Consider the following 14,922-nt stretch of genomic DNA (forward strand, 5'->3'; position numbering starts at 1 on the left):
TAGTGACTCTTATTATTCTTATTGTGGACTAGTACGAGAGAGCGAAAGATTGTCTTGTTCACGCGACTCTGAGGTGAGTCAGGAGTGCTCGTGTTCTGGGTTGTCTAAACATTCGTAGCTTTTTGATATTTGTAGGAGACCGAATGAGACACTATTGCTAGTCGGTTGGGATTTTGGGTACTAATGTGGTAGGAGGTACACCCCTATTTACTGAGGTCCACTTTTCTTGTGCATAGTTCTGTGTATGAGCAGAATCCCCGCAATAGAAGGTCCCCCTTCCTGCACATAATCAATCTTTAAATGTCTTTTTGTAACTTCTATGTGTACTGCTTAATGCAGCACAGATAGAAGTTTCAAAGCAGCATTTTTTTTAAATGATTGTTTATGTGAAGGAAGGGGAACCTTCCTGTACATAATCAATCATTGGCCTTTTGCTGTTTTCACGTGTGCTGCACAATGCAGCACACATGAAAACAGCAAAAACAAGGAGAAATGAAACATTTCTCCTCATTGAGACAGGGTAAGACCAGGTTTTCCCTGGTCTTAATTCTGGTGCTGTCTCCTATTTATGCCTCCCTTATAAATAGGGGGCAGCGTCAGAATCAATTGGTGTTGCAGTGGAACGCCCACCGCAACACCCATTGCCCTCTCCTTTCACGCTCAGCATAGCTTGAAAGGGTGCCTTATTTACAAGGCAGCGTTAAGCCATGTTAAGCGGCTTAACTCTGCCTTGTAAATAAGGCAAAGCCCCTATTGCCACGGGAACATCCTAAAAGGTGACATTCTCGTGGCGATAGGGGCTTGTAAATATACCCCATTATTTTTTTTATCCACACTTCTTGGGTTTGGTTACGTTTTGACACTCTTAATTTGTGATTTTTAAACTTTCCTAAATGTGTCACACAACCGTAAACGATATAAACAATGCAAAACCTCCAAATGCAGGACAATTTGCTAGTATTTTTGTGTGGGAAGCTTCATGCACGGTCAAAGTTGTGCAAAGCAAGCAAACTTTGAGAATTTACAAAAGCTTTTATCATTTCCATAACGAAATTTTAATTCTGCACACTGCAAATAGTGCCTTTATTATCATCATCAAGTAGCTAAACAGTTGTCCACTAACCTCAGTGAGTACTGGAAACAAGAAGCAAAACTGTCCCCTTAGAGCATAAACAAATCGATAATGGTCTCTTCATCAGATGACTGGGCAGACCACTTTATCTGGCTGCACATCAAATTGTAAGTGTATACATTGCAAACATGCACAGTCCCTATTGTATGATGTCACAGTCTGTCCATAGTAACGTGGTCTCGGAAGTCTTGTCTCGACCGAAATGGACATACCAAATTGTTTGCTGTAGAGCACCGCATGTTTTAGATGTATGTCCCTCCAATAACAAGCACTGGAAAACCCTGAACCAATAACATTGCCAATTATTGTTTTCTTTTATGTTTTTTATTACAATATGAAAAATTATTCAAGGTGCACACACAAACACTTCAAGATGGTCATCCATCGGTCCTTCCACACAGATGTGCAGGCAGCGGTAGTGTTCTTTAAACGGTTATTTCTTTAACGTTGCAAACAATATTTCATGATGGCCATATTACAATGGCGTTTAGTGAAGTGTAACAAAACGTATTGAAAACAGACTCCTAGTCATCCTCATGCAATCACAGGGACAGGGAAAGATGGGCATCCACCTTGGAATGATTTTGAAAAGCAATTTTCAAAATGGCCACCACTAGTACTGTTCACTCTGGATAAATTGTACTGCAAGTGCCAGTGAAGGCCCACTTAATGCGGACCTACCAGGCCAGCTCAAGAAATACATTATTGAAATGCTGTCACTCAAGGTGCCCATAGCCAAAGTAGGAAGTGAGCTGACCAATTGACCTATGCTGTGGTGGACAAAAGCAAACAGTGAATGATAGTGAAGCAGTCCAATCAATGAGGAGGGATGACTCAAAGCCCCTCTATATATGTATGTCTGTGACAATTGCAGTAAATGGCATTCATGGAATGAAATGAACCATATTGGATATTAAAAATTCACCTCCGTGCTCTTGCACACGGGACTCTTTCCAGAGGCATGGGGAACAGAGCACTTATTTTGGAGGAGGAGGATGAAAAGATTTGGTGAACTACAGACATGAAAATTATGTTTCCAATCTGCTGTGCTTAAAAAACCAGCAACTGGGTTTACAAAATGAAGTTGGCATAAATAGAGCTATGTAGCTATAGCAACTAAACATTCTGATCATTACATTAATCGGATTGGAATGCTTTTGTGCCATGATTGATAACTTGAACCCTTAAATAGGCACTTTAGCACAATCAGTGTGCGGACTCAACTTCTAGAAAACTTATCATACTGACTACTTGGTAATCAAGCATCGTTTCCATTGGCCTTATCATGACGCCTGTCTACAGCCAAACTCCATTGAAGGCATGGCCTGTCACGCAGCAGCTCGCGCCAACTTATGTGCTGTACAATTTAAAAACTTCCTGAACTTTGTTTTAATAAGTTTATCCTTCTGCTGCCTGTAAGATAAGTGTTATTGGTTTTGCTTTCCTGTGACTCAAAGAAAGCAAATAGACTGGCACACTAGTGATAGTGTGGTATGCATATTTCTTTTCATCTGAATGCAACAAAGTTTTGATGCACTTTGCCCCAATTCACATGCCTTTCTGTTAGTAGGTGTAACTGTCAACCGGAAAAAAAGGAAATTTACTTTCAGAATAGCTAATCCAGGTTCACAGAATAAATATTTTTTAGAATTTACTTACACTAATGTCACTGGAATACTGGAAAATGTGGCAGGTATGCAGATTTTCCTGTCAAACATTTTGGAAAGGGGTGCAAGAAAAGGTGATTGAAATGGACTGACCACACCATTGTGCACTTCACCATCACCAATGCCCAGCACACCATCACCAGGTGTCAGATCTCCTCCCACCACACCTGGAGCAAGGTCACCAAAACCTCCCAAACCGAAGCCTCAACAGACCTCAAACAGGCCGTCCAGAACTTTGCCTACAGTGCCAACAGAATTGCTCCACTGAAACATACAAAACCCAACAATACCTCCAAACATGCCAACTGGTACACGCCAGAACTCAGGACCACCAAGCTCAACTGCCACCAACTGGAGAAACAATGACACACCTCCAACAGCCCCGCTGACAGAGCAGCCCACCAAACAGCCCTCACCAACTATCACTGGCACATCAAAGAAGCCAAGAAAGCAGTCATCACCACCTGCATCAACTGCAAAGCCAACCACACAAAGGAACTGTTCAAAATAGTCAAATAATTCTCCAACCCAACAGCCATTGAGACTACCATAAACCCCTCCCATGAACTCTGCAAACCCATCTCAACCTACTTCCACAGCAAGATCACCAACAGCTACAACAATTTCAACCTCCAACCTGCCACCCTCAGCCACAACAACCACAACCAGCCAGTGGACACCAGCCAAACCATTACCACCCAATCTCAGCTGCCCTGACCACCTCAGCCATCAGGTCTTCCATCCAAATCTGGGGCACCCACAACCCCTGCCCCCACCATCTCTACATCTACCCAATCAGCACACCAGCATCCTCAACACCTCCACCTCCACAGCAACCTTCCCAGACATATGGAAACACACAGACATCAGACCCCTCTTAAAGAAAGCCTCCACCGACCCCAGTGATCTCAAAAAATATTGTCTTACCTCGCTGCCACCCTACCCAGCCAATTAATCAAGAAAGCCATTAACGAGCAGCTCACAAAATTCCTTGAACAAAGCCACCTGCAGGGCGCCTCATAATCAGGATTCCGTGCCAACCAAAGCACTGAGACTGCTCTGATCTCCACCACAGACGACATCTGAACACCCCTCGACTTCTCTGCAGCATCAACACGGTCTCCCACACCACCCTCATCAACAGACTCTGCAGCATAGGCATACAGCAAGATGCCCTCAAGTGGATCGCCTCCTTCCTTACACAATGCACTCTGAGCATCGGACTGCCTCCATTCAACTCCGCGCCCAAAGACATCATATGCGGCATCCCACAAGGATCATCCCTCAGCCCCACCATGTTCAAAATCTACATGACCCCCCTCGCAGACGTCATCAGATCCCTCAGTCTCAACATAATCTCCTAAGAAGATGACATTCAACTGATCCTCTTGCTAACCAAGGACATCTCCAACGTCAAAACCAACCCTGTCTATTAATTTTAGTCAACAGGGTTTAGCATGAAAAAGCATGGGTGGTTGCATTGTAACACTAACGTAACATCCCCTCAATTTAATGCAAAGCAGTGTTTTACGCTGCTTTATATTACTTTTGAGTGCCCTCCAGCACAAAACAAGCTTTGCACTGGAAAGTTATTCAGGAAAAATATATATGCTGTGCTGGTTAGCATCACGTTTGAGACGCTACTCCAGTGCACAGTGTTTGAGAATCTCCCCCTAGGTCTCTCCAGTCCCGGAATTATCAGTCCCCGAGATTTCAGACTTGATCATTTCAGGCTCTGACGCACTCATAGTTATGAAATGTGTAATTTCACTGAGATAAATTAACACAACTCGTAGTGAGTGTCATTGGCTGTTAAACCTGAAGTAAAATGGGAGCAAAATGTTAGGTAGGGTCAAAACAAATCAGAACAAACAAGACACATTCGGGCGTATTTATATGAAAATGGCACAGGGCGATGCATCAGTTTCAAAATGCAGGGGTGTGCCGAATTAACAAGAATACAGCGCATTCCTGCGTTCATCCCTGAGCCAGCTTTAAAAAAGCTGCCTAGCACCAACGCAGGTACCCTTGCAAGGGTGCCTTTGTTGCAGGGGTGATTGTGTTTGTGCATGAAGGAACACCTTCCCGCACAAAAACAATCATTAATGACATTTTGCACCTTCTCTGTGGGCTGCAGAATGTAGCACACATGGAAATAGCAAAAAAGGAATCTTGTGCCACATTAACACCTCCTTTTGAAAGGCATTAATTTTTGGCACTGCCCCAGATTTACAGATCCTTGTAAATCTGGAGCAGTGTCAAAAAGCCATGCTGGGAACGCCCACAGCAACACCCATGGGACATCCTATTACCGCAGAAGACTGCGATGCAGAGGGCCATATTTACAAGACTGTGTTAAGCCATGCAAAGTGGCTTAGCACAGCCTTGTAAATATGGGCTAGCATAGAGTGTCACCAGAACGTCAAAAAAGTGACACTCTGGTGGTGCAAGGGGTTTGTAAATATGGCCCATTCTTTTTTTGCCTTGTGTCATGCCTGCAAGACAGAACCATCTCTCATATATGGTCTTGATTTTATTTAGACTCGATACAATTTTAACCCTCAGAATTGCTGCTTTTTGTTTTAAAGGAGGTAAGCTTAATGTTACTGCCACACGATAGTATTTACTTTCTGAATGAAATGTTTGCAATCTTTAGAGTGGTGCGAAATGAGCTGAAACTATTTCCCCACATACTTCAGTCATCTAAAGGTCAGGTTTACCTTATTTGGTAAACTGGCCCTTGAAATAGCACTTCGATTTTGCTCAGGTATTATGTCTGAAATTTGTTCCACCACCAATCATTAACAAAATTAAGAGCCCCCTGACTTCCTGCAGGTAGTCAGCGAGACCCATGTAAATTGCAGCTAAGCCCGGCTTTCAACGCACGGCAGAATATCACTTTCTTAGATTTTTTTGTTCTCACCTGTCAGCATCTTGTGGCTTATGACTTTTAAGAGTGAAACTTTTGGAAGGTTTGTTAAGAGAAACTGCTCTCCTTCCATTCATAAGAGGTTGAAAACGTTTCTATTTGAACAGACCTTTGGTAGAGACTGATTTACTTTTCATTTTAATAATATCTGGTGCAATATGGTATCATAACCCTTAGATAAGCACCTATAGAGTGGTGGTAATTGTGAGCTATATAAAGTGTTATTAACATAATATAACATAACTGTGAAGAAAAATTTTAATGACTAGGATATTTGGCGCAGCTCTATATTGGCTCAATAGTCCCCAAGGGACAAGGGCCGAGCCAGAGCTAGACACTTAACCAAACCCGGCTGGAGCACCAACAAGCCTTGGCAACAGCAACCCATGCAGGCAGGTCAAGCAGGTTACGGTGTTCACCAGCAAGGTCCAGGGAACTTACCAAGGGATGGGGAGTCAGGGCACGTCTGAAGCAACCAGAGAAGACCAACTGAATTCAAGATGACCCTCAAGAGGACCCACAGGTCGAATGACCAGAAGTCGCGAGGGGACCTCCAGCAAGATCACAAAGTACCAGCCCACAGAGCACTCGGTGCAAGGAGGGCAGAGTTCTTTGGTGGAAATACTGCTCAGGGTCAGGACTACACGGAGTCCAATGCACAAGCTCTGGAATTGCCAACAAGCATATGCACTTGCAAAAGTACACGGTGCACAGGGGTTCAGGTTATGCAGTCCCCATGAGGGATACTGGCCTCAAACTTGGTTAGAGGGCAGCTCAACCACAAGTAACTTCTGAAACCACCTCCTGTGTTGTGGAGCCTTTGGAGTCTGCAGGAGCTCAGGATCAGCAGACCGGTCAGTTGTGTTACAGTGCCTTCAAATGCAAGGGAGTGACTCCTTCACCCCAAGGGAGATTCTTCAGATGTCCTTAATACTCCACAGGCCCTACACGGAGCCTGTATGGTGCAAGGGCACAGAGAATGCTTTGGACGGAGAGGGAGACGAAGTCAGGCTGAGTTGAAGTCCAGTGAAGTCCAGCGTGTCCAGACGGTCGAAGGTCAGTGGTTTCTTCTTTAGAATCTTTTCTATGTCAAATCTAATGTCCTCCAGCCAGGTAAGCCCTTATGTACCTACGGGAGAGGGATGGCCGTATTCTGGGGACCCTCCTAGGGGAGGGTCAGGACAGAGGGGAGGTAACTCCCATGTCCTTTGTCCAGTTTTTCACCAGAGCAGGATCCAACGGCTCCCAGAACTAGTTTGAGCTGGATTAAGCACAGGGACACCTAATGTGCCCCAGCTGCAGACTTTCAGGCACTTTGGAAGTGCACCCACCCAGCCCTAGTACACTAAATCGTGTCTGGGAGGTGGTCACACCTCCCTGTGACAGGATGCCTATTGTACTGCCTTCCTGTGCTCGAGCTTGGCTCAGCAGCAGGAGAGCAAAAATGTGTCTCTGGTCAGCAGCATCCATTTTGCTGCTGTCCGGGTCGAGAAGGCTGGCACCAGATAGACCAGTGACCCCACGAAGCTCGCTTCAGAAGGGTGGAATCATACCTCCCACACCAGTTACCGATGTGGAGGTATGATTCCAAGGTGTTTGATACCAAACACAACATGTTTTGTTTCAGCCGTTTTTGAGATAGCATTTACAGTGAGGCTATAATGCACCTCTACCTATATGTCTGGCTGAGTCACAGACAACCCGGGAGCATGGTCTCCAAAGTATGCAGAGGGGCTCTGCTCATGCAGGGGCACCCTCTCACGTAAAACCCAGCACCCTGCCTTCAGGATTGTTAAGGCCTGCTATAGGGGTGACCAAGTTTTAAGTGTAGTGACCTATACATATAGTGAACCTATATCTAATGTAAGTGGTGCCAGCACCAGCTTGCACGGGCTGCAATGGCAGACCTATAGTTCCATTTTGCATGGCATCTCATGGATGGTAGTTTACATGCTTCAGCCCAGGGGAGGTCTCTGGGGTACCTATGCCCTGGGTACATGTGTACCATATACTAGGGACTTATAAGGGTACCCCAGTATCCAATCTGGAGTGTACCAAAGTACATGGCATAACATTTTAAGGAGAAAGCAGATAGACTGGGGTCCTGATTAGCAGGATCCCACTCAGATTAGTCAACACAGTGTAACATCAAGCAAGAAGTGGGGGTAACCATAAGAGACAGATCCTACTTTCCTGCACTTGCCATTAGTGCCATTTTGCAGTTTGAATCCGGGAAAAGTTCACTCAGACTTCCAATAATGTGGTGTCTGTAAAATGAGTATCAATACATCCATAACGTCTACTATTTACTATATACTGAGACTAGAAATGACAGTAACGCTGTAGAGGCATATAATGTTATTACAAAGTCAAAGAACAGAACGATGGTTCGCATTATTTGAAATTGCCAGAGATAGATTCAGAGCCTCTACAAAAAATGATCTATTCTATCTACACCATGACTATTTACTCACAATCAGTTACACATTTTTCACTAGTTTCCACGAAAAATATGTTGGGTTTATGATGCATTTACTGTTTATCTTTACAATGCATTTACACTGTTTCATGTACAACAAACATTATACATTCCATTATTAATCTTCTTAAAAATGTGTAGAGTCTTTATGGTTTTTTTCTTTTCAAACAGTGGCAGAACTTCAATAAGATTTCGATACTCACGAAAAAGACTTTGCGGAAATGTTTGATTAGCAAATTTCCACAAAGGAAGTTCCTTCAAGTTCAAGGAATGAAATAAAAATGTCTTACAGATCATTCTTGAAAATAAGCTTCGAAGGCTGACATGCCAAGAGCTCATGAATCTTGCCTGAATATACATGCTGAATGCCATGATTCATGAATTTTCTTGCGGTTAAAACATTGTACAGCTTGTATTGAGTTTGTTAATGGAGTTTTATTGTAAAACGTGTTTTTTCTAGCTGCGAGAGCCGACCCACAACCGCAGCGCCCATATCTAGGAGTGCGCGTGAAAGAACCAGTGAAGGAATTACTGAAGAGAAAGCGAGGGACTCTCAGCAACATGAACTGCTTCAACAGCCCGGATGTTGTCCCAGCAGCCACCGTAAGATCAGGCAGTTATCTGAGAAAAATATTGTATGAGGCATGTTCTTCATTTTATCCAAGGCATATTTTTTTTTTACAGTTTCATATAGCGCAGTCCGACACAAACGCATTTGAGTCAGGGTGGGGGCCATTTATGTTTCTGGTGGCCGGTTTCGCAGAAGTGCTGCAATATCGGCCCCCTGCAACAAAAGAAACAGCAGTGCTTCCCACTAACTTCCCCCCCCCCCTCCTCAATCATTTACTGCGGCCCGTCCGATTGAGTAGCCACGGCTGGTTTGTGGTCCCTGTCCGGCCCAGATTAGAGTGCTTTACATAAGGCATCAACCAGATTACACAAGGACACATTCATATTTTGTAGGCGCAGGGAGATTAGGTGATTTGCCCGGAATCAATAGGCTGTTGAACGGATGTATGTCGTTACAACGCACACTTTTACAACGCATGCACTTACAACGCATTTTTTACAACGCAAAATCCATTACAACGCATTGCATTACAACGCATGACACTACAACGCATTTTTAAAAACGACCTTTACAACGCATTCCATTACAACGCATACTACCTTTACAACGCATACCATTACAACGCATAATATTAAATTGCATTTAAGGTAAGTATTAGATAGTATAGGGGTAAAAATTACTTTTCTAACTCCAGGGGGTGTAACAGTAGGGTAAGTGTTGGATAGTATAGGGGTAAAAATTACTATTCTAACTCCAGGGGGTGCAACAGTAGGGTAAGTGTTGGATAGTATAGGGGTAAAAATTACTATTCTAACTCCAGGGGGTGCAACAGTAGGGAAAGTGTTGGATAGTATAGGGGTAAAAATTACTATTCTAACTCCAGGGGGTGCAACAGTAGGGTAAGTGTTGGATAGTATAGGGGTAAAAATTACTATTCTAACTCCAGGGGGTGCAACAGTAGGGTAAGTGTTGGATAGTATAGGGGTAAAAATTACTATTCTAACTCCAGGGGGTGCAACAGTAGGGTAAGTGTTGGATAGTATAGGGGTAAAAATTACTATTCTAACTCCAGGGGGTGCAACAGTAGGGTAAGTGTTGGATAGTGTAGGGGTAAAAATTACTATTCTAACTCCAGGGGGTGCAACAGTAGGGTAAGTGTTGGATAGTGTAGTGTAATATTATGCGTTGTAATGGTATGCGTTGTAAAGGTAGTATGCGTTGTAATGGAATGCGTTGTAAAGGTAGTTTTTAAAAATGCGTTGTAGTGTCATGCGTTGTAATGGAATGCGTTGTAATGGATTTTGCGTTGTAAAAAGTGCGTTGTAAGTGTAGTGTGTTGTAAAAGTTGCGTTGTAAAGGTTGTTCCCCCTGTTGAACCAATGCCGAGACTCAAACCTGATTCCAATTCACCCTATCCAAATTTCCAAGTTTATGAAATCGTGAAAGATGAGCAATTTATTAAAAGATAAAAAACAGGGAGGAAGCTTTTTTCTGTTTGGTGAATTATACAACCGGCTGCAAGACTTTCTCCCTTGTTGGTTTAAACCATCATTTATAATGGCAGCTCTGAGCCACTCCTTAAAGACTTGTAGAACTATACCCTACTGTTGCATAACTATTCTGTGCTGGCATCATGGCACTTTGGGGCATATTATCAAGGCCGGCGATAACATTATCGCCGCTTTAGCGCCAGAAAACTGACGCTAAAACGGCGATAATGGGTTTGATAATATGCTCTATGGAATTCCAATCGAAGCCCATGTTAAATGTGAAGGGCATCTAACATGGGCTTCAATTGGAATTCCATAGAGCATATTATCAAGCCCATTATCGCCGTTTTAGCGGCATAATTTTATCGCCGGCCTTGATAATATGCCCCATAGAGTCTAGTTCAGCCCTTTATGGAACTAAGGGGCATATCAACAAGGGCTTTATCTCTGCTTTTTTGGCTTTAAAAGCCAAAAAAGGAGAGATAAAACTAGCGCCCTATCAACAACAGGGTGCTAACATGCAAATTTGCATGTTAGCACCCTTGGGGGCATATTAACAAGCCAGGCGATAAAATTATCGCCGCTTTAGCGGCAGAAAACTGCCGCTAAAACGGCGATAATGGGCTTGATAATATGCTCTATGGAATTCCAATTGAAGCCCATGTTAGATGTGAAGGACATCTAACATGGACTTCAATTGGAATTCCATAGAGCAAATTATCAAGCCCATTATCGTCGTTTTAGCGGCAGTTTTCTGCCGCTAAAGCGGCGATAATTTTATCGCCTGGCTTGTTAATATGCCCCTTTTACTTTACGCTTCCCCTTGCATCTCTAATGAGATGCAAAGGGGGCGTTTCAGAGTAAAATAATAGGAGAAATGTCGCTAAGCGACATTTCTCCTATTATCAAGAATGTCGCTAACCCTGTTAGAGATAAAAAAAGCAGCGCTAACCGCGGTTAACGCTGATTTTTTACGTCTGGTATTTTTCTGACTTAGCCATGATATCCTATGGAAGGAGGATATCATGGCTAAGTTTGCCTGTCCCTATCAACAAGGTAACTTGAGATTATCGCTGGGTTTCCAGCGATAATCTCACGTTAGCCTGTTAGCGTGAGAATTTTTATAGCTATTGAGATAAGCGTTGCTAATAGCACGCTATCTCAGCGATAAAAATTCACGCTAGCCGGCGATAATTATCCTAGCGCTAAGTGCGCTTAGAGATAATTATCACCGTTGGATGTCGCTTAGCGACATTTCTCCTATTATTTTACTCTGGAACGCCCCCTCTGCATCTCATTAGAGATGCAAGGGGAAGCGTAGAGTAAATGGGAGCTAACATGCAAATTTGCATGTTAGCACCCTGTTGCTGTTAGGGTGCTAATTTTATCTCTGCTTTTTTGGCTTTTAAAGCCAAAAAAGCAGAGATAAAGCCCTTGTTGATATGCCCCTAAGATTGGGGAAAATGTCGACTTTTCAGCTTTCAAACTCATTGCAACTTTCACACAGCGGATTACATTTCGAACTTTACATTTCTCACATTTTGGATTTGAGATTTTGGCGTTGGTAGCTATTAAATACAAACCCTCAACCTATAATCATATGATAACTGAGAAAAAGAGGGAGGAAACGTCCAAAGGCATCATTTTTCCCCCAAATATCTCTTTCCAGTTTAAATACATTATTTCCTTACATAATGTTTGCCACCAAAGACTTATGCTTCTGTGACTGCTGTTACTGGTCTCCCGTTAACAGTACAGATTTGCTCAACATCGGAAGGATATTTGCTTGTGATGTGCAGTGTGGCTTTCTTGCCAGCAGGTGCATTAACCAACCAATCAACCCTTCCAGGCATAATGGTTAGTAGCAAGGCCTCTCCCTCCCTGAATCCCAAGCTTGAGTGGTATCTGCAGTACAAAATGCTGGTTGGGTGCACATGACGCAAATAAAGAATACCAGCCTGCCAGCAGGGCAAATTGGAAGGAAACGGTTCTGAGAAAACAGAAGGTGTTATCAGCTCTCACCAGGCAGCAAGGACAGGTACCATGGCAGTGCGCTCAGTATTTGTTGAAGTGAGGTACAGAGCTGGGCAGTGTTTCATTTTCCATCAGACTGCACCAGGCTGCATGTTGGAGAGTCACAGTACAAACAAGGCACTTTTTAACATGCATATTCTATCTGTGTCTGTTTGGACCAGAGGCGCTGTGTAACTATCAATAGCGCAACAGGTGCAGTGGCCCCAGCCCAGCTGTGTCTGTGGGTCAATTGAGGCAAATAATAGCTGTTTATAGGTACTTGACTGGTTCGGACTATGCAAGTCTTCCCAGGTCCAACCGCGAGCAGGTCAGCCAGTTCAGATTTTTTGTTAGCATTCTAGGACTTGTAGATTCCTATTTTTATATTAGGAGACACAGGACTAAAGTCCCCACAATGTAAAAGCAAAAAGGATACGGTGAGTTATAAACACAGGAAATGGTGAAGTTTGGGAGACTTTCGACAAGGTACAGTATGGGTAGAGGACGACAGCCCAGTTAAACAAGTACTGAAGTGGATGACTCGGGGAACGGTGGTGTGCACGTGATGACGAATGCACTTGTGCCCCGGGGAGCACTAAGTAGTGCATTCTTTGTCTGGAGCACGGACAAGGTATAAAAGGCACGTCGGAGGATCGCCACCGAGATAATAACAGTGGGCTGAGCCCATGTCACTTGGGCAGCGCTGTAATTTCAAAGCTAGGGTTTAGCTATTGTTGTTTTTTTCCCAATCATTGCTTGAGATGCATAAAAGAAGTTCCACCAAAGTGGATGAACAATGTACTTTGAAGAAGGAAAACTGATAAGAGTAACACACATGAAGAACAGGAAATAGAATGCCTATAACCAACAGAAAGGAGGAAAAGTAAAGTGGCAGGCGCAAGGACTAATAAAAAGTGAAGGTGGGTTGTAAGTCCCTTTTCAGATATATTTAATGCAATAGATTTCACAAACACAGTGCAAGTGCTGTGTAAGCGAAGACTAAATATATTGGAATTTTGGAGCAGAAGGCCTCTACCAACCGTTTTTGGCCCTGAGCCACTACCTTGTCTTCAATGTAGCACCAAGATTCGAATGTTCTAATATACACATAACATTCATAAATGTAGGAACAGTCGCATTACCATTTTTTTGCCTCAAATCACACAACTCGTCTAATATTGAGGCATATATCCATTTTTTCTAGCTTGTCATACTCTGCAAGAGGTCTTTCAGGTAGTTTGATTGGGCCACACACATTTGGAAAGCACACATATTTCAGGGACAAATTCACAAATCTCCTATAAAGCTCTCAGTTGGATGTTCATCCATACTTAGAAGTTTTTTCTTATGAAATATTCAATGCTATTAATAATATTTTGATCTGGATTACATACATGCAGAACGTATATACATTCATCATTGTCTAAATCAGCATAATGTTAACCACACATTCTCTATTTGTGCATTCTGTGTGTAAGCAATATTTCAGAATTTATGAAAAGTGACTGTGAGGGGATCTGGCAATTTAGGGGCATATTTATCAAAGTTTGCATTGCACTTGCACCACACAGTGGCGACGCAAACACTAGTTGAGATTTCCCAAGACACGCAAAGCCACCTTGTGTGGCTTTGTGGTGCTTGGTAAATCTGCAGTAACACAAAGCAGCACAAGTCGCTACCTTGCGTTATTCTACCCCCGGGTGGCATATCATGGGTGGAGCGTCACTGTTCCCAAACATCCACCCATGAATTTTGGTGCATTCCCAGATTTACCATGAGTCGTAGATCTGTGATTACGTCAAAATGCTGCGCCTTCTCAGGCGAGGCGTAACAAGTAGAAATATCTTTATTTCTCCTTATGCTTTCATCTTTCGGGATGTACTGCATGCTGCAGTACATATAGAAAGAGGGCAAAGCCTCAAGGGATTGTTTTTGTGCAGGAAGGTGTTCCTTCCAGCACAAAAACAATCCTGCCTGCAGCGCAGACATCCTTACACCACGGTGCAAGAGTGCCAGGATTGGTACTAGTTGGCCAAAAGTGCGCCAGCACAGGGAGAGAGCAGGAATGCACCATAACTTGATGGATATGGAGCATTCCCACCCTTTCACACAATGCAGTGCAGAAGTTGTCTTGCTGTGTTACTTTGTGGGCAAAATAATATATCCCATAGTGTTTACAGTAAATGCCTTTGTCATTATTACATGCTGTGTTTTTCTCTGTGAAAAAAGCTACAAATCCTAAGAATCTGCGTCGATAGCTTGGGTTTGCAAAACAAAAATGGCTCCCTCACATGGTTAACATATTTCACTGGGAAATGGTTGGAGCTGCAGTTTCCATCCTTAAGGGTGGACTTAAAAGCACTGACATTAGTCCCTTCTGTGCCCCTGACGAGCTGGACTCGTCATGGAGCACAGTTGCGCTGTGCCCATGACGAGTCCAGCTCGTCATGAGGCATTCCCCGGAGAATCCCTCTGGTGCGGGCACCAGAGGGATTCCCTTTTAACCAAAATAGCCTCGGGAGCTGGGGAAGAGCTTCCCCAGCTCCCGAGGCCCCCCCCTGCTTTCAGTGTAATGACGATCGGCGCACACGTCGCGCCGATGTCATTACACTGAAAATTAAACTGAAATGAGCCAAGGCTC

General features: G+C 43.5%; 1 protein-coding gene across 1 annotated transcript in view; it reads left to right on the forward strand.

Annotated features, from left to right (window-relative positions):
* Nucleotides 1-14,922, forward strand: part of POU2AF1 (POU class 2 homeobox associating factor 1) — a 228,482-nt gene that overhangs the window by 181,832 nt on the left and 31,728 nt on the right. Inside the window, exon 2 of the mRNA XM_085645816.1 lies at nucleotides 8,668-8,810. Within this exon, the coding sequence (XP_085501942.1) occupies nucleotides 8,668-8,810 (143 nt within the window). The remainder of the gene's footprint in view (nucleotides 1-8,667; nucleotides 8,811-14,922) is intronic.

The sequence above is a fragment of the Triturus cristatus genome, chromosome 3_1 (genome assembly GCF_964204655.1).
Source record: "Triturus cristatus chromosome 3_1, aTriCri1.1, whole genome shotgun sequence".
Classification (NCBI taxonomy): Eukaryota; Metazoa; Chordata; class Amphibia; order Caudata; family Salamandridae; genus Triturus; species Triturus cristatus.